Source organism: Alosa pseudoharengus, unplaced genomic scaffold (assembly GCF_046254945.1).
Source record: "Alosa pseudoharengus isolate Yale_2024_CS ecotype anadromous, Long Island Sound unplaced genomic scaffold, YU_APseudo_1.1 YU_APseudo_1.1_scf_20, whole genome shotgun sequence".
Lineage (NCBI taxonomy): Eukaryota > Metazoa > Chordata > Actinopteri > Clupeiformes > Clupeidae > Alosa > Alosa pseudoharengus.
In genome coordinates, this window is record NW_027468664.1 from 34025673 (window position 1) to 34046790 (window position 21118).

Genomic DNA, 21118 nt, shown 5'->3' on the forward strand with positions numbered 1-21118 from the left:
GGACCAAAGACAGATCCCCTGTTGGGTGTCATTCCAACATATCATTTGCTGTGTCAGTGTGCCAGACATCTATGGACGCAGTGCTCGCCAATACAAACTTGACCAAAATTACCATGACAAAATGATGCCACTGCTTCCACAATTTCTTGGATAATACTATAGACACTATTTAATTTTCAATTTAATTTTATTTGGAGAGTGACAGGGGCAAGGGAAAACTCTTTTATTTGTAGTGGTCTTACACTATGTAACATTCTTGTTATTTAGTTTGAAAGTTTGATGGAGGGTCTCTTTCATGGGGGATAAGGGGTTAATCTGTGACAGCATCTCAGTATTTAATTGTTTGCCATCACTGAGCATAATACTAAGTTATTTCCACTATTTTCATGCTTTATCATCACTAAATTCTCCCTGATTTACATTCCAGACTTCTGGAAACAATGTCCAAAATGGTGCATTATGAAGAATAAAATTCATATTATGGAGCTTCATAGTCAAAATTTATTTATTTCATTAAAAGAAAGAACAAATATGTATCTTTATCTGGTATAAATCCCATTAGGATCATCAAGTGCCCACATGGTCATTTGGGGGTCCAAATATGGGGTTCCAAAAAAGTCACCTTTGCCGGAGAGGATTTTTGGACCCCCATAAAACCCCCATCAGTGGTACCATAACCCTCAAATTAATTTTGGCAAGAGCAAAGTTCCCAAATATAACAAATAATCCTGTTTAGAATAAATATGATCATTAATCGTGGTGCTACGGCCACCCAAAAAGTGAAAAATCACACATGCTGTCAACATTTTGTAGGACTTTGGTGACCCACCTCTCCTCCAAACAGTAAGGAATGTTGATTCTGATCCTCTACCACTATTAGAACAGACATTATGGGCTTCCAAAAATGGCAAAGGATGAAATGTGAAATTCCAATGTGTCAATTAGGGCCGTGGCACCCGAATTTCAAATGGACACCACGGGCAAACCGTTTAAGATATTGACCTGACACTTCAGATTCCTCAGTTTGGTAACATAAGGCATATTTTCACCGCTTTTCAGCAAAATCTGAGAGGTGTCATGTACATGGGTGGCTGAGTTGACGTGGAATGACCCTTCAGTCAGTTTCATATTAACGGTTTTCAGCAATAGCCTATGTTAACATTTTATCAAAAATAATAATAGTGTTTTATTGGAAAAATTCAGGGAACATGCGTCTTTATGCAATTACCCATTTCAAGAATCTTTACCCTTTGTAACATTGTTTAGCCTACACTCACACTGTTACACATGAACTAAACATGGAGTAGCCTAGGCTATTTCTGTTTGTTATGCACTTTATTGAAATGTGCTGTAGACTTAGGCTACATTTTGCACACCTTCACACATTCTCAATATGAAAAGTTCCTTATTTTCAACTGAACTCAAAGATATTGAATATAGGCTATATGAAGTATTTTCTGTTTGTTATGCCCTTTATAATGTGTGTACATTTTGTGCATGCATGTAGCATTTATTTCAGTTTATATTAGCTATATTTCTGAAGAATACATTAAGTTGCCTCAGGTCTGCTACACATCTTTTGAAACTTGATTTGAAATAACTTTAAGACGTAGGTCTATTTGGTTAAGTTAATAAAGTACCTTGCTTTGCCTTCATTTGAATCTCAATCAAGATATACTGGTAATTGCTTTATATTGTTAATATGGACTTCTGAAAAGTTCAAAAATGCAAAATAATAGAATTTTAATCATGTGATAAAATATGTGATTAATCGCAATTAACTATAAAAATTCAGCGATTAATCACGATTAAAAAAATTATCGTTTGACAGCCCTAATAATAATATACAATCTTGAATGTGTACAAAACACCTCACATCTCTTACCATCAACATACTGTATCAGTGACTTTTGAAAAGACAGTCTCTGGCACTACTTACAAGACTGAGGGGGAGATATGACTTGTGTAGGGATGCAAAAAAATATATAATTACCTGGTTAAGGTTAAGATTGTTGTCAATGCTCAGTGAGATCAGATGAGGAAGGCTCTTAGAAGCTATATGCTCTTTTGGGATGCCCAGCTTCTTGTGTGTAAAGGTGCATTTGTAAATTCCTGTTGAAAATGATGACAGTCATATATTAGACGACGATGAAAAAAATAATAACAGTCATTCCATTCCAAAACAAATTCAACAACATTCCTGCTCTTGAAAGTGGTTTACACTAGCCTGGGTTTTCCCATGCTGCTTTACGCGCGCAAGTTTATTCACGCTGCTAGGCAGCCTGGATTCCATGGAGCAAATTTTCGCCTCAGTTAGGGGACCAATCACAGAACGGAGGGAGGGCAGCAAGACGATGACGACACACCGAAGCCGTTATGAGCTACGTACAGACGCATTTGATAGACATTCGTAGCGCCCAATAAACGGCTCTGGGCATTCGTAAACCACGTTTCAAATACGAGAAAATGAATGTCTAGTTCCCAGACCCCATCTCAATGAGATGAGGTCTGACGTTAGCCAGGCTAGGTTTACACTTATTCCTGTTCAGAACAGCAGGAAGGTGTTCATAAAACTCCAATGGTAACGTCAGCATAAGTGCATCACCGTTAGCATACAGTATGTCTCAAACATGGTCAGTTAGCTAGGTCATCCAAGTTAGCAATTTGTTAAAAACAGTGTGTAATAAAATGCAACGACAACACCATGTGTGATTTATATTTTGTATGATAATTAGGGCTGTCAATCGATTAAAAAAAATTATCTAATTAATTACATACTCTGTGATTAATTAATCTAAATTAATCGCATATATAATTTTTGCTGTGAAAGTATTTTAAATATTTAAATTCAAATGAATCATTGAATAATCTGCATTAGTGACATTAAAGTTCAAAAACTCTTATTATTATTTTCACTGTTCAAATAATTGCCACAATAATCTATGATATGACCTAATATGCTGAGGAAATAAATTCAAAGTGCTTCAAATTCAAATATATTCAAAATAAAGTGCTTCGGGAAAAAGTGTTTTTTCACATACAAGGCATTTCAGGCCACAGATATAACCTTGGGGACACAATGAAAATAAATTAACACTCCCCTCAATGTCAACACTTATTTCTTTGCATTGATGTAGAGTTGATGAACTCTGGTGATATGCAAATTCCTTTTCTGCAGACATTGCAGAGGACTTCATTTTACAGTCTAATTTATACTGACTAGAACGGCTCAGGGTCAAAGGTCATACGGAATCGATTAATCTGCACTGATTTTTTTAATCAGTTATTTTTTCTCAAATTAATTAAACGAAATTAATCAGTTATTTTGACAGCCCTAATGATATCTAAATTGTAGTTTCAACAATGTGCAAGCTGACATTATCAAGCATTTCCTAACCCTTTGGGGCCAAGTCTGTTTTATCAGTATGATTTTACTATCTTTAATTTGAAGCTCTTCATATGGTCATTGTAAGGGACATCTATACATGCTATCTTGTTTTTTTCCTAGCCATGTCTGGCAATGTATGACGTGATAATACCTATATATATCTTATATAATCTTTAAATCAAGGAAATCCAATTTCCGTCTCATGGAATTGGCATGCCAGAAAAAATATCTTTTTATATTTGTGTAGGTGGGGTTTTCTAGACAAAAATGTACCGACATAAATATCTTATTCATCATGAATTATTTTATTCACTGAAGTCTTGTCACTGAACCATTGGATGAAGAATGTGCCTACTCCTCTGAATCTGTGAACAAAGATGTGTTCAAATTCACAAACATAGGAAAACGTTTGCAGAGAGTTTTCTGTTTGTCTTGAATTTTCCACAAACATTTGCTAACACTCAAACAGTTTAAGGTGGTAATGCTCCGCGAACATATTGGAAGTTGGACAGAGAGTTACCGTTGAGATGGCTATCACAGGATCTGCTGTTTATTTTGTGGTTTGCCATTTGTTGAGTGAAGAATTTATGAGATATTCCACCAAGATCAATAAGTGTGGAGATGGACACAGAGCAGTATGCAGAATATAAATGATAACATTTCATGTAATTTTTTCTTGCAAACCTTTTCTCACAACAACTAGCGACCAGCACCATTGGAAAGCTGACTTTACTGCAGGCTTTCGCAGCCGTCACCTCTGAATTTGCTGCCATTTTGTTTATAAATATACTGTATGATGCACAAAGAAACACTGAAACAGGTCAGTGCAATGAGAAGGTGCCTGTAAGGCATGTACTGTAAGGGGCTACCGTATGCATTTGGAAAGCTAGGGGCGAGAGAGATATATTCATTTGGTTGCAATTTGCAATCATGGGAAATATTCACAAAGGATAATTTTAATTAGAGATGCACCGATATGGAATTTTAGGGCCGATAACGATAACCGATATTTATTGGTTTGTTGTGGCCGATACCGATACGATAACCGATAATATTACTCTTGAAAAAAAATTGTGAAAAGTGATTTGGGGAAAGCATTTAATAAGCATAATTTTATTGCAGTAATTTTACCTACCACCAAATGATGGACAGAACTCATAATAGTCCTCAATAGTACAGCAGTCAACATAACAGTAGCCTAGCCCTACAGTATGTGTGGCTCCTTTAAGTGAACCTGACGTCAGTGAATTGCGAGTGAGTGGCTAGAGAGTATGAATCGTTTTCATTTAGGACTAAACACTCATAAACGGCTCAGCTGGGAATAAGCTACAGTATAGCGACCAAATCAGAGTTTGTGAGGGAAACTTAGGTTTAGTTTCAACTGCGGGTAACTGAATAAAGCTGCAACTCCTCAGACTGTATCTTATGTCCGTCTACTCTGTTGCGCACAACCTGCTGCAGCAGAAATGAAAGGGGTTAGCCCCGAAGGTTTTAATAACTTATTATGATGACCTGTCTGGAACTGAAGCAGGAATGGTTAGCATATTTCTAGGTAATAATACAAAACCCAAGCTAAAGTAATGCAAAAATAATACTAAAACACAACTTAGAACTAGGCCTACTTATGTACTCGTCCCACTAACGAGTTTGTTTATTTGTTTTCCCGACCAGCGCGGTAAAGTGCAAACACATCAGCACAAGAAGACTTTAGATAGGGCTGAGCTCCGCTCTGGTAAGGTTAAATGGCGGATAATTCACGAGAGGATTTTGAGATGCACAGATTCCCAAATGAACGCATATCCACAGATTTTGTTAGAGTGGTGAAATACATTCACACCGCTGACATTATATTGAGGAAAAAGTATAGCCAACCAAGCTCAAGTAGCTCAGTGTAGCCAGACGGACCTTACGTAGGCCTAAATTAGGACTTTAAAAAATATCGGCGCAAATTATCGGCCATAATTCTGTTATCGGACCGATAATAATATTTTAATTTTTTCACTTATCGGCCAATAATATATCGGCCGCCGATATATCGTGCATCCCTAATTTTAATGTCATTAAGGAACAATTAATATCCTATTAGCATGATTAGATACTAATATGAACCTTGTACAAACATTTTTAAGGAGCAAAGTACTGTGTAATTATTGTGATTGACTAAATCCCAAATTTAAAAGTAGAGGGAGAGCAACTTCACAGAAGAGAACTTCTGACGGCAAATTTGAGGAAAAGTTGGTAAACTATCCTTCTTACCTAATTTGAGGGTGCTGATTCTGAATATTTTGTTTACCAAGCTCAATTCTGAGTTCTAAGCCACATAATCAGCATTTTAACATAAAATAGTGATTTTCATTGCTTATTTTTCCCTAAATTGGGTTGATTTCAAAAGTAATCACTAAAACCAAATAAAAGTGTTCTCTAAATACACTAAATACATGTTTGAGCATTAAAGAAACCATACTATAGTTTATTAATGTATTTAATGGGAACACGATTACAGTTAACATGTAATAAACTCGGAAATTCTAATCAAAACACAACCATATTTTTATTGCTAACATAGTGAGTCACTCATGTGGTGTTTAATGCATTTCATCACAATAACAAGTTGCACCGATAACCTTCAACTCAGAAAATATCCCACAGTACATATGAACTTAGATAGCGGGAATAAGCCTAATTCAGAACTGCATCTACCGTCAGAAACAACCGACAGGTAAAAAACATTTTACTTCTAGTAACACTGGATTTGGTATGTGTGCTTGCCTCCATAGTAGAGCTTGATAATGAGCTCTTCTAATATGCCACTGAGCAGCATCACTTGTTGATGGTAGAGCCTCCGATCCTCAACATCTAGAAAACAGAGTGGCTCTGGCATAGTGTTGTCACAATACCAAAATTATGACTTCGATACAATACCTGCCATAAATATGTTGATACTCGATACTGAAACAATATCAAAATCCTAAAATATCTGGAAAAGAAAGGATGCAGGCCTCCTCCAAGTGTATCGAGTCATTTGTGTTGAACTTGGTACACTTTTGGTCAATTCTGGGTTTTTAAACTTCTAAACTTCCTTCATTATTATTTTTGTAGTCAGTAAAATAGTAGTTTGTGTGTGATTAAGTCATTTATTGTTTGTTATAGCTCAATTATATTGTGTGGTGTTTTGGCAATAAATTACCTTTAAATAGCCAAAGTAGGCTAGATCAAGGTCAGTGTTCAAAGTACTGCATGCAAATCACTTAATGCTATGCAGAAGAGCCTAATCTTTAGGCCATCTGATGTAGGCTACCCTAGGCCTTCCCGTGTTTATGGGATTTCTTTGACAGTTGCAAAGGGAAAAAAGTGAAGATAGTCTTCTTTGCCCCCAGTGTAATTTAATAAGTATGTTTCAACCACTGTCAGACTCTCTGTTTGTGGTTTGTCCTCCTAGTGTTTTGTCTATTTGTCCCGCACTGCAGGAGCTGTTGTGTACCACTGCTGTCGGTCTGAGTCTCCGCCCTTCCTCTGTCTGCTCCTGGTTCTCGCCTGCTTCCACTGGTGTCTCTGATCTGCCTACCAATCAGCGTCAATCAGCCTGCATCTGATCGCAATTTCAGCTGGCTTTAAAATCCCCATTACCAGTCTGCCTCCCTGTCAGAACGTTCCGTCTTCTCGTAGCAGTTCTCGAGTGCGACCTGCCTGCCTGCCTGACTGAGTTTTTGCCTGCCTGGTTTTGACCTCTGCCTGATTTTCATCAACTGTGTTCTCTGCCTGAAGATTTAGTACTTTTGCCAAGTTTTTTCTGTTTTTTGCCTGCCGGTGTTTTGTTGCCGGTGAATGAAGACTGGCCTACTGCCGTGAAGGAGGATTTACTTTTGTGTTTCACCTGCACCCTCTCTGGAGTGTCCAGTTGCCTGTGCCCTGTTCTCCTGCTGGGGTTTTGCCTTCTACGACTGTTTCTTTCTGAACTGTTTTTTGTGCTTTTTCTGAAGACTGCTTTCTGTTGAAGATTGGCCCAGTTTGTTCCCTGTGGATTACTCTCAGGACTGTGGAAGCTCTGTTTTTTGTCTCTGTTAATAAATCTCCTCATCTGAGTCAATTCTGGGTGTTTGTCATATCTGAACTTGAGTCCCACTCTCTGAAAACGTGACAAACACAGGTCATCATCAGATAGGCCTACACCATTATCTGTTGCAATATCTATGTGCATTCCTACATTAGGTCTATTTCTTTGATAGTTAACATCATTTGCTCCCACATAACAAATACCAAATAACAATACAAAAGTTTCTTACAAACTTTCCTGCATACTTCTTAAATGTGCTGCAGTCAGATGGGTGTCCTAAAGACATAACTAGATCTTGAGCATCTATTACCAATGTTGAATGAGCAGTTTTTGCAGTGATCACTACTGGACATTCCACATTGCTAGACAGCACTTGAGTGAGTAGACTTATTTCCACTTCACAAATAACCATCGCTATCTGCAATAGCTACAGTACAGGGACATTAATCAGTTCATAGCTAAGGATTTGTCCTAGGTCCACTTCCCTTTCAGCATCATATCAGTAATGATGCACTGGAGAATGTTTCTTTTTGTTGCACTTTATGCTATGGATATGGATATAAAGGATATCTCGTCTAAATTGTTTTGGTGTTTCCAGCTAAAACAACTATTCCCCAACAGATTAACATTCAGCTTGACTCAACTTCACTGACCCCAACTAGATCGGCACGTAACTTGGGCATTGTAATTGATGACCGACTTAACTTCTCTCAGCAAGATTCCACACAACTTCTTATTTAAACCAGTCACCTCCAGGCTGGACTATTGTAATTCACTCTTGGTTGGCTTACTCGCTTGTGTAATAAGATCATTACAGCTGATTCAGAATGCTGCAGCACGCCTGGTCTTCAATCAGCCAAAGAGGACACATGTAACTCCTCTCCTAGTTACTCTCCATTGGCTCCCTACAGTAGCCAGAATTAAATTTAAATCTCTCACTTTGGCCTATAGGACACTGACTGGATCTGCTCCTAGTTATTTTAATTCAATAATCAAGGCATACATCCCCAACCGCCCACTGCGGTCTTCTGATGAGTGTCTGTTATGTCGACCAGTCATAAACACTAGGTGTAATTCAAGACACTTTTCCTCAGTGGTTCCATGTTGGTGGAATGAGTTGCCCAGTGGTCTCTGTTCCTTTTAGTTTTGGGTTGTTTAAGAGGGGTCTAAAGACATTCCTGTTCAACATGCACTTAAGTCTTTAAGTGCTTCTTATGTATTATGGTTTCTATAATATTGTTTTATTTTCATTAGGCTGTTGATTAATTAGACATTATTGTTTATTATTGATATTCTCCTTATAGTCTTACCATGTCATTGTTTTTTATATTATTGATTGAATGGACATTATTGTTTATTATTGCTTTTCCCCTCATTTTCATTGCTTATTTTATTAGGCTATTAATTGAATTGACATTGTTGTTTATTATTGCTATCCTCCTTATTATAGTTTGACCAACATTCTAATCTGTTCCCTGTTATATTTTAAATATTATGTTGTTTTTGTATTTGTGTGTCGCTTTGGACAAAGGCGTCTGCAAAATCCCATAACCATAAATTTTTTGCAAATAATGCAATCTCCATAGCACTCTTCACCCCTCCTCAAACATGCACACTCTTCCATTTTTCTGCATGGCTGGAATTTGAATGATACGAAAGAGCACCAGTGAGATGTTTTAACTAGGCAAGCACCGTCGCCTTTACAGTAAAAAAAATACAGTGTAAATCCTCTGTAAAGACTGACAACTGTTCTTAATAGTTAGTGATAAAGTACTTTCTACAGAAAAATGAGCAGTCACCTACTATTCTATTAATTTATTATCAAGGAATCTATTTTGTTTCTAAACGTCATACTGCATTTTAGCTATTATTTCAATTTATATTTTAGTTGTAGCTTATTTTCATTTGCTTCTTGAGGGTCATTGGGGTAATTCCTGTCCTGTCCTACAACATATCTGATACATAAAGAGTATATTAATGCCTTCTTTTTAGCAATTCCTATGATATCTAATGGCAAAACCAAAAAGTATGTGAATTACTTAAAAATAGCTTAAAACTCAAAATTGAGCTTGGTAAACAAAATATTTGAATTCAGCACCCTCAAATTGTGTGAAATAGCCCCTTTACCGACTTTTCCTCAAATTTGCCAACAGGACTTTTTCTGAACGTTTGTTAGCCATCTGCTCTACATCTAAAGGTAAAAGGTACTATATGGATTTTTTAGTTTAAAGCAATCCAATGTAGTTTGGAGTATTTTGGCGAGCTCCCCCTAGAAAAATATTTGCAAAATTGCAAAATATTTATATTTTAATTTGCAGTTGTAAATAATTCTCACGACTTGAGCCTTTCCCCTGGACACGGTATGTGTGTATTTGTTTTGGAGCCAAAGGACTAGTAATAAGTGAAAACAATCTCCAAAGAGCTATATCTACTGACCAGGTAATGTTAACGATTCTTGCAAGAATATTCTCTAATCAACAGACTGTGAAGAAACAACTGTTTTGATGTAATTTCAAAAATGCTCTATGCTCTGCTTCTCAGATTAGAGCAGCTCCGAGTAGCCTACCAAGTGGCTGTCTTCAGAACAGCTCAAATCCTACATAGCTCCACATAGCACCTCTAAACAGGATGTTTTCCCATCGAAGGGACAATATTTTGGAAAATAACTCTTCAATTAGTCTCAAAAGTGTATGGAAGTCCATTACCCAAAATCCCCATGAGGACAGCAGGCTCTCTAGAGGGAATCTGCTGTAGAAAAGGCAGGATCTCGTCAATAACAAACCATTTGTCTAGGTACTCAAGAATTTTCCCCAAACACACCAAGGAATTCACCCGAACCTGCAAACAACAGACAGGAAAACAATAAGCTAGTCATGCTTTGGCGAAGAAAGTCTCATAAGACATTTAAAATGACACTTGCCAGGAAAGAGTTACACAGAAGTTACAAAGAGAAATGTTTGGCTATCATGTTATTCAGTTGGATTCTTTAGCCTGTCTTTTAATCGTTCTGAACAGTTAAACAAACAATAAACATACTGATGTTTTAATATATGCATATCTCCTTATTTCCATAAATACAGTAACATCATGCCTGTCAACTCTGTGTGTATTCTTGGGAGGCATGCACTTTAATGAACTTCCACAAGTTACATTAGCAGATAAAAAAACTGCCTTTGTGGATAGTACAAAAGAAATGTCTCACCGCTAATGAGGAAGTCTGTAAGCAGGCTGATTTAACACGTGGAATCAGTGCATTTTTCATGGAAGGATATTCAATGAGATTGGCAAATGTTGGGATGATGTTCAAGCAGAGCTCCTATGAAAAACAGGCATTGTAACAACTACACTACAAAAACATATATTGGTTATAACAACATTGCTTGCAATTTGCTTCAAGTGTTTCTGTTGCTTTACTTGAATCTGGATGGATGGGGCCTCAAGAGCTCTATACACCATTGGAAGAACACAGCTCTTAATTTCCTCTGCTGGTGTCTTGGTTAATAAAAGGTCCATCTTCTGCAGGAATATTAGGAGGATCTACGCAGATAATGATGTAAGGAATATTTAAAAGAGTCTCTGAGCAAAGTTATTTAATCACTTCACAGAACACACACAAATCGTACTGCAAAATTGAGAAAAACAAACAAATAAATAAATCAATATACAGTATACTGTGCCATGAAAAATAATTCCTTCATGTACATATTTATTATATCCAAATCTAAGGAGATCTGCAAATACAACCTCTTTTTATCAAAATGATGTTCTGTAGAAGTTGACGGTGAAAACAACCACAACCACAACAACAATAATGATATACACGTTGTCCTAGATCTAAAGACTCACCATGTTGCTGGCCTGAGAGCATAAGAAGAAAACAAATAAAAACAAAACATCTGAAAAAACATTACAAGATCTCTTACTTGAGACCACATGAAATTTGCATGGATGAAAAGTGTTGATTGCTATACCTAAACCAAATTTAACCAGGAGAGAATAATGAGTGACAAACTGAAACTGAAATAGTCATTTTTGTCAATGTGGTATGTAGGTGACATGCAGGGGGAATAGGGTGGTCCTTATTTTTGAAGTCTCCAATTGTCATGCTCTTAACCCTTCAAATTGTTCCTTTATGTAAGAAAATACAGCATGCCAATTTTTATGGCAATAACATAATAATTACTGGTAGCTCAATAGCTTTAAACTTTGAGATGATTTTCTGTTTGATGATTTTCATAAAAACAGATCATTTGAATAGATGTTGTAACTGGCTAGTAAAATCCCAAAACAATCTCCATAGAAGCATCTAATGCACCATATATTCCTAAATATGTATTTTAGATACATATTTCAGTTTACTTATTGCAGAAACTAAATCCAAATTAATCCATCCATGACCCGGTTTAGCAGATTTAGCTTTCCTGGTGGAATCAATACATATTTCTATTGATGATCACAGTGGTTATTGTTTGGGTTTAGAGCAAAAGTCTTTCAAAAACAATTGTATCCACGGAACCCCAAATATGTGCCACAAAACTGTATGAGGAAAAGGCACCTTCACCATTCCTTTCTCAGCTTTCTTGCAGTTGTGTTGTGTACCAAGAGCAAAATCATGGCAAAAACAAGAAGTGAAGTTTATTTGATTGGTTCCACCATACCAGAATTAGTTGGATTAAATCTGCCATCTATTAGAATGGAAGATCACTGACAGATTTATCCAGACTGCAAAAAGTCAACACTGGCTGCTGAGCTAGGGATGTTAACCGGTAGCCGTTTAACCGGTGGTTGACCGAATCAACATTGACCGGTTAAAATGTTCTGCCAAAAACAAAAAAAAAAACACTGCCAGCCAGCGTCTGTTATTACACTGCGCACACACGTGTTATTGGTGTTGTATTGTATGGGGCGATATGATCACTCAATATCTAAAAATGATAAATGTGAGCATGAGCCGTCCCACGGTGGAATTTATTAAGCGCAACCACAGCACAGAGCCATGGCTCTGCCGCAGCAGAGCTCATGTAGCCATTCCAAAAACAGTTTATACCGGTTACTACAGTGACTATTTGTACGCCTTACATGACAGGTCCTGTCTGCGCAGCTAAAAAAAAAAAAAAAAACGCCACTATTAACCTAAATAAGGCTTATGTGAAGCATGTTACCCATTATGTAAACAGTTAGAACATATAGGCCTAAAAACTTTTTTTACGTTTAATATACTTTTCTGTAACACCACCAAATGTAGCGCTCTCTGTTTGTGACTTTGTAACGTGAGCATTTTATAGCCCGAGCTCGGTGCTGCGTTGCATGGAAGGTCAACGTTGTGCGTAATGTGTGCCTGTGCGTGGGTGCGCAGGGAAAGCAATTATTTTTCTCCCCAAAACAAAACCCTTATTCCTCCACAAGTAGTGGACAATGATTGGGGAAAATGTATAATACAAAGGGCACGAACTAACATTGTGTGATGGGAGCCTAACCATTCTAAAATGGGGGGATAACTTGTTTCACGGGCAGAGAAAGACACGCGACAGGACACGGGTATCATAAATGGCAGTTATAGAATTTTCGGTGACCGACTTTAACCGGTTAATGAGGCTCAGTGGCCGGTTAAGATTTTTTTTTAATTTCTCCATCCCTATGCTGAGCATCAGAAATGTGGGATTGTTGAAAACTTTGTGCTTTTTTTGAGATTGTCGTCATTGTTGTCATGTCAGTGTTGCTCTGATTTCAATAAAATGTAGTTCATTTTAATGTTACTTTTAATATTACTTGCATATCACAATAATGCAGCACAGCTTAACATAGGCAATCTTCCACATGATTCAGCTACCTCTAAATATATATTTTTTGTCAACATTTTTGCATATTTCTAATTTTGAAGTTAAAAGGAACAGTTTAAGAGGTTAAGACACGAACATTTTGCAAAAAAAAAAAAAAATTGGACTTGATAAGGACCACCCTAAGGGGGAAGGGACCCATGCTGTTACTGAGACATACGCCATCATGTAAATATGCTTATTGTAGTGCCCCCTCGTGGTGGATTTGTTTCATATGTGCCAATATAAATAAATCTGTAAAGTTTTATGACTATCAGCCATTTAAAACCCTCTATTTTATTTGTTGTGTTTTTGCTTTATAATTGCAAATATTAATATTTCTTTAAAACAGATCAGTAACTACAAAATGTCCTTATACATAGAAATAAAATGGTTCAGTGTAATGGGTTACACTGACGTTATACTACACAGAATGATATAAAACATATATAGTGTATATATAGTGAGTTAAAGGGAAACTTGGCAGGATTAACTATATTTCCCCCTCTGCTGGAGAAATTGTGCATTATGCTATTTTAACATGGATTTGTTTACAAGCTAGCGAAACGGTTAGCAAGTGCGGCAGAACAATGTGGATGTTACAAGGCAAGAAACACGATTTAAAACGAGTTTCTTGTGTCTCACTTCTCTTTCCGGGACGGCAGTCTCAATGTTGCAAGGTTGGTTTTCCGCCTGGGGACACTAGGGGCAGCGGGGATAGTCACCATTTTCACCGGAATAGGTCATTTAACCATCCAAATGATTTCTAAACGGGTTTATTACGTTGAAATAGTTGCCAAGTTCCCCTTTAACAGACACTTATATAAGTTAATCACAATTATTCACAAGATATAGACAAATCATGTTTAAATTAAGTGCTTTTTTAACTCAAGCATGAAAACCATTAAAAGGGGAAATTCTCAAACATTTAAGAGAGATAAAACTTGCTATAGCACCACAGTGGTCTTCAGGGACCCTGTAGCAGCCAAAAACGTAATAATGGCCTATAATGTAAAAACTTGCCAATAATGTAATAACATTTCTGAACCAATAGCATCATAACTTTGTACAGTACATTGCTGGCAGGTTATTACGTTATCAGCTGGATAAAAAAAAAAAACCATTACAAATGCAATGACAGCCAATAATGTAATAATCACCTTACTGGAGGTCAAGCATCGACCCATAGAGTTTATATAATTATTTTTTTATTACAATAATAATAATCATTATTATTATTATTATTATTATACATCTTTATTCTGCAATGGGAGTCTATGGCAGCCCATAAAACCAACCGTCTGGTAAAAACATTTGAAATTTGGCACACTGATTAGGGACAGTAACATGATTTTTTCTTGCTTGACATGTCAGCTATAATAGCAATGGCAACTCTGCCCTGTTGAGATGTTTGGCACCCTCAATGCTGCTTGCAGCTTTATTTTAAGTTTTATTGGATATGAAGTGTTACACTTCCATGGCACATAGCTGGTTAAAGACCTGACTACCAGTGGTGCAGTGGTCTATGTGATACGCAGGACTACGCTAGCCTGGCCACTGGCCTCTATCTAGATCCCCTTTCAGGGAGATACTATTCACTACCTTTTCCATCAGTCGGCCCAATCAGTGACGAGGGGGGATGACGCTATAGTTTCGAAAGTTGATCACTTGTTGCAGACCTTTTACAGCATTTGAATAATACATTTCCAAACAATGCAGCTACTTCACAAGATGAACTACCTTTATGGGTATAGGTGTGGGCACATACAATAAATCAACAATACCTGGATAGGTTCATGTTGCTTGAATACAGGTGTCAGGTCTGGCAGGATAAGGCGGACATATTCCTCTTTGGTACACTCTTCAGCTATCAGCAGCACATTGGGTAAGATAAAAGGGACCATGTCTGGATTGACAAACTCAGAGGTCAATGCTGGAAGGACACGCTGTACCACCACTCTCTGCAAGCAAAGTAACATAGATTATGTCTCAGATATGGACAAATATAATAACACCACAAAATAGAATTAGGGATGCACGATATATTGGCAAAAATTTAAATATTATTATCGTTCCGATAACAGAATTCCGGTCGATAATTAGCGCAGATATTTTTAAAGCCCTAATTTCCCAACTAGGGGCATGTAAGGCCCGTCTGGCTACACCGTCTGGCTACACTGACTTACTTGAGCTTGGTTGGCTATACTTCCTCAAAATAATGTCAGCAGTGTGGATGTATTTCACCATTCTAACAAGAGCTGTGGATCTGCGTTGAATCTGTACATCCCAAAATCCTCTTCCTCCGTTTAACCTAAGCAGAGTGGAGCTCAGCCTACTGAGCTGTCTTGTGCTGGTGTGTTTGCACTTTACCCCGCTAGTCGGGGAAACAAATAAACAAACTCTTCGGTGGGGCGAGTAGATAAGTAGTTCTAAGTTGCATTTTAGTAGGCCTATTATATTTGCATTTTGTTCACTTGGGTTTTGTATTATTACCGAGAAATATGCTAACCATTCCTGCTTTAGTTCCAGACAGGTCACTGTTGCTGGCCACTCACTCAAAATTCACTTAAAGGAGCCACACATAGGCTTAGGCTACAGCTATTTTGTTGACTGCTGTACCATTGAGGACTACTATGAGTTCTGTCCATCATTAGTGGTAGGTAAAATTACTGCAATTCAATGATGCTTATTAAATGCTGTCCCCAATTCACTTCACACATTTTTTTTATCAGTAATATCACCACTTATTCCACTGCTTGGTTGAATTTCCCATTGTCCTGTGTAATTTAGAATGTGTATTAACCATATGTTATTTGCACACCTATGAAGTAGATCCAATTTGTTGGCCGTATCACACTTGTATATTAATTTGCCTAACTTGTTAAGTTTAAATGAACTGTCACGTTGCATCCAAGCTGTAAAATACAGACGTTCAGAACATAGCAACATTGTAGCATATGACGGAGGTGGATTTTAGCTAGTTGAATGACAAGTAGGCTAAGTAAAACAGCAATGTTTCAAAGCTAAGGTTCATTAGAATCCTGACATATGCCTGCTTGACAACGGGAGAGATGGAACTAACGACTGGCCTTTGGTCATAGCAACCATCAATTTAGAACTAGTAACGGCAGTTTGTCCTTCAAGTTGAAAAATTAGTTGATATGTGGCAGAAAGAAGTAGTTCTACAAACAAGACAGTTTTAGAGATTAAAAGGTTTACATTATAACAGGAAATTAACACAACGCAAGTGGCAACAGTGGAATAAGCGGGATAATGGACTTCACGCCGTTTGACTCTAAAAAGTTAACACTTTTCTAGATGGAATGGCCCCTCCGCTTTGCGTCGGACCGTTTTACCATCTAGAATGTGTATTAACTTTGTATAGTCGAACGGCGTGTCGTCCATTATCCCTTACTTATCGTATCGGACACAACAAACCAATAAATATCGGCTATTGTTATCGGCCCTAAAATTCCATATCGATGCATCTTTATATGACAATATATATTTTCAGGCTCTCACATCTGAAGCATATTATACACACAAAGAAAGGCTGTACCCTTAACAACAACTGTATCTTCTCACCTTTGGAAGTTTGGGTAAGACTTTGGGTAGGCCTTTATAAAACTGGGATTTCTGGAGGTTGTCCCTCTGAAAGAGTGAGTCAAGGTACTGCAAAGTCATGGCCCCAACATCGTCAAAAAAAGGGATCTGTTAAAAATGAAGAGAACTTAATCATGTGTGTTGGTATTTGTTGATGCCCGCATCAAGGGCTTGAGTTTTGTCTGGTGATGTTGCTGATGGGATCATAAATGGCCACAGCAACATAGACGAATGACTGATAATTCGAATGATCATTCGATTACATTTCTATCCAGCCAAGTGCTATAGTAGGCTATAAACAGAAGCTGTGTTGTGGTAATGCTACAGATTGACTTCTGGTTTGGCTGACTTAAATGACCATCAGTAAACATGTTGCATGTAAACATGGTGTTGCCTTACTTATCCTCAATATTGATTGTACTACCTACCATGTCTAGATATATAAAATGTATTCATACCATAGTTGCCAGAATATTGTATTGAAAATGGTGGTGGTGTGCTACGAAGACTGTTAACGTGATTATGCTTTCCTGAAGTGACATACATTTTTATACACTAGCAGCCACAAAGAGCAATATTCCAAAGGGTTATTATTAAACATTCATGAGTAACTTACCGTTAAGTTATAGGCACCTCCGATATTTAGTTAGCTGGTGGGGTAAGCCACTGAACATTCAAAGGGGCTAAAATATGAGTTTGCGTACAATCACTATGTTCCTGATAGTTACAGATAAATGTGCATGTCCTTTCAAAGTTACAGATAAATGTGCATGTCCTTTCAAAGGACATTTTTGGCAAACACACAAGAAATGTTAGTGGTAACCTATCGTTATGTAGCCATACCCCCATTTAGTTTTGCATAGCAGGCTTGCTCTGAAGACGTTAAATAGCCACTTAAGAATATATAGTTACCATTAGGCAGCAAAGGAGCCAGATGTAAACATGTGTAGATAAATATACAAACTGTTCAATACCAAATATTTTGATTTTGGACTGCAATATTTTGATTTTGGACTGCGTTTTAGACGCTAGTGATCATTCTTACATAAAGACCCTTTCAATCTGTTTGATTGAGAGTTTCCGATTGAAATTTTCAAAACCAACACAGAAACTTTGAAATGAAAAGGAATCGGACGATGCTCTACAAAATGTAGATTTTTACATTTTTGTTTGTCCCCAAGTTACCCTCAATTAGCTCAATGTTGTTTTCTGTTGTGTTCTATGCCACAGGACATACCTTAGGAACACATGTTTGATTATGCAGTTGAAAGGGTCTATAGCTCTTTTAATTACATGTTTAAGTGTCCCAATTAGAGCTCATATAGGCAAGCTTAAGAATGTAACAGAGGAAAGCCAGAGTCTTTAAACATGTTGGTTTGGGCCTTACCTTTGTCATCTGATCGGCATCAGGACGCACATTTGCTGTGACATTCAGGAGCATCTTCACATGTTCACAAACGTCCTCTGGAATCTGGCTCAAGACTGCAGGACTTAGTCGACTCAGCTACATTAGAACATTGCATATTTCAGTAACATTCATCACTGTGTGCTAGCAGGCTGGTCTGTTTAAAAACGAACTAACTATATAGTTAATCAGAATGTTATTGTATTCCCTTTCTTCACTTTGCATAACATTAGAAGCTCAAGTATAAGTATAAGTACTCTTTTGATCCCGTGAGGGAAATTTGGTCTCTGCATTTACCCCAATCCATGAATTAGTGAAACACACTCAGCACACCGTGAACACACAGTGAGGTGAAGCACACTCTAATCCAGGCGCAGTGAGCTGCTTTCAACAACAGCGCCGCTCGGGGAGCAGTGAGGGGTTAGGTGCCTTGCTCAAGGGTACTTCAGCCGTGCCTACTGGTCGGGGTTCTGGTCGGCAACCCTCCGGTTACAAGTCCGAAGCGCTAACCAGTAGGCCACGGCTGCCCCCTAATGGTAATGGTCAATGGTAATATCATGCAGCTAACAATGTTATGCTAATTTAAGATGGCTAATTCTGATTTAAGCCTGCTTATGTTGTAAGCTTAATGTGCATCCTCACTAAAAAAAAAATAAGTTGTTGCCATCTGTGTTGGGTTCCATCCGTTGTCACGCAACAATAACAAGCTGTTCTGAGCATCAACTGGTGCAATGCCCATGGTCATGACTTATGGCTTATTTCTGTAATGGTAATTGGTGTAGCATATAAAAAACACCTAATTGATATGATAAAAAGGCAAAAGGAGTTTAAACCATCCAGAGCATACACATGAACTCGAGCATTGAGAACATTGTTCATGTATACACAGTTTACTTAAAAGAAAGGTTTTGGACAACTCACTCTTTGACTGGCAAGATGGTGGCGAGCAGAAAAACCAAGTGAGTTGTTCAAAACCTTTCTTTTAGTAAACTCTGTGTAAACAATGTTCTCAATGCTCAAGTTCATGTGTAGAGACACTGATGATACTTCGATCAAAGTTTCATGTTGTGTCAAGCCTTCTTAGTGTTTTAAAAATAGCGAATTTGACGTGATCAAAATAGTAGTGCCCCTAAGATTCCCATTCAAAAGGCCATTTGACCCGAAAACGGCAACACGGACAAGCTTAAAAGTGACGCTTTGCATGTAATTATGCTTTTAAACATTCACAAAAACACCCTAGGATGCATTTTGGCGAAAGTTAGGCTTTAATGCCTTGTATCTGGGAATAGAGTCCCATTATTTATTGTTACGGCCCTCAGCAGTGAGTGTGCATGCAAAAAGTACCCTATTCCAGTTTTTTATTTTTTTTTTTAATTGCCACAAATGGGGTTCATGTGAGTGAAAAATGTGTACTGTATGTTGCAAGTGCCCAATGCACTTGATGCTGAGTTTGACTTCACGACACATGAGTTTTTTGCAACACACAACACAGCTGTTAGAAAACCATGCAAGCATCACTAAGAGGAATTGATAGCGTCAAAAAAAAAATGGAATCGGTTCTTCAGACACTGCAATGATATAGTTATTGTGAATTCTTTTTGTAAATTCTTTTGATAATCATGTAGTAAAAATCTGTTATGATGACAGCCCCATCATAAATATAACAATACAATGTGTACACATGCACAAAATTGTAGAACTTTCCCACCTGGTCTAACTGTCTGCTGAAGCTTTTGAAGATGTCCTGCTTGTTGACCTGAAAAACCGGCCGACCCTCATTGAAGACTGCATGCATGACGACACCCAGAGAGTACATGTCAGAGGCTGAGTCACAGCTAACAGACAGGATGTACTCTGGTGCCACATACTCAGGGTTAGGAAGGCATAGAGGTGAAAGGTTTGGGTCCCACTCCTTACACACATACTTTGCCTGGACATTACATGTGAATACACACAAAAGCACAGTGCCATTAGTCTGAAAATTGAAAAATTAATGCTTTTAGGTGCTACAGCCAAAAGTGGATATCTGCCTCACCTCGGCCTCCGAAGGGTTGCTGGAAGAGATGCTGAAGTCAAATCCCATGATCTTCCAGGATCCACTCTTGTTAATAATGATATTCTCAAGGCACAAGTTGCCATGTACCATCTTAACACCAGTGTGGAGGAAGGACAAACCCTCTGATATCTATCGCCAAAGTAGAAAAAGGGAAACACAACAAGGAAGAAAGGGCTGAACGAATAAGGGAAAATAATTGTGATTTTTCTGATCAAATCACTTGAATTGCAATACAATTTTTGAAAGCCATCATACTGCTGCCAATGGTGCTTTTTTAAATGTTGGTGCATGTTTATCGTGTTGCCTTAGGAAATAGAAAAATACTCCCAAATAATCTCAGTTGTGAGCTGCATGATTTAGCTTTTTCACCGCATTTCCCAAAGTTGGATAAGTCGATACATACCCTTCTCATCTCTGCGTATAATTACTCAGTCTGACGCACCCACCGCTAGCCTAGCTTAGCCCAGGTGCCTTGAAGTGGTCGGCTTCAATAGCCTACACCTCCCAATAGTGACAAAAGTCCAACTCCAACATTTTCCTACATGCTGTGATCCGTACAGTTACAACGTGTACAAATAACAATGTCAAATGAGACACAGCCATTTTGTAAACATTTACATACTTGGAACTATGTTTTCATTCAGGAAAATCCCTGCTCTTTGGGGTTTGAAGAAGTAACACCGAAGCTTTTCAGTTGCTGCCTACAAATCACTCCGCCCAAGTAGCAGTGCTTCGCCTGAATATGAACACAGTGTTTCCCCTACTATGTATTCAGCAGCGGTAGAATTTAAGCACC

General features: G+C 37.8%; 1 protein-coding gene across 1 annotated transcript in view; it reads right to left on the minus strand.

Annotated features, from left to right (window-relative positions):
• scyl2 (SCY1 like pseudokinase 2) overlaps positions 1–21118 on the minus strand; it is a 102626-nt gene that overhangs the window by 42273 nt on the left and 39235 nt on the right. The window contains exons 5-13 of the mRNA XM_076297155.1: positions 20302–20451; positions 19975–20196; positions 18249–18365; positions 16844–16969; positions 15043–15219; positions 10857–10979; positions 10645–10758; positions 10148–10280; positions 1994–2112 (exon numbers count right to left, since the gene is read on the minus strand). Coding sequence (XP_076153270.1) covers positions 1994–2112; positions 10148–10280; positions 10645–10758; positions 10857–10979; positions 15043–15219; positions 16844–16969; positions 18249–18365; positions 19975–20196; positions 20302–20451 — 1281 coding nt within the window. The remainder of the gene's footprint in view (positions 1–1993; positions 2113–10147; positions 10281–10644; positions 10759–10856; positions 10980–15042; positions 15220–16843; positions 16970–18248; positions 18366–19974; positions 20197–20301; positions 20452–21118) is intronic.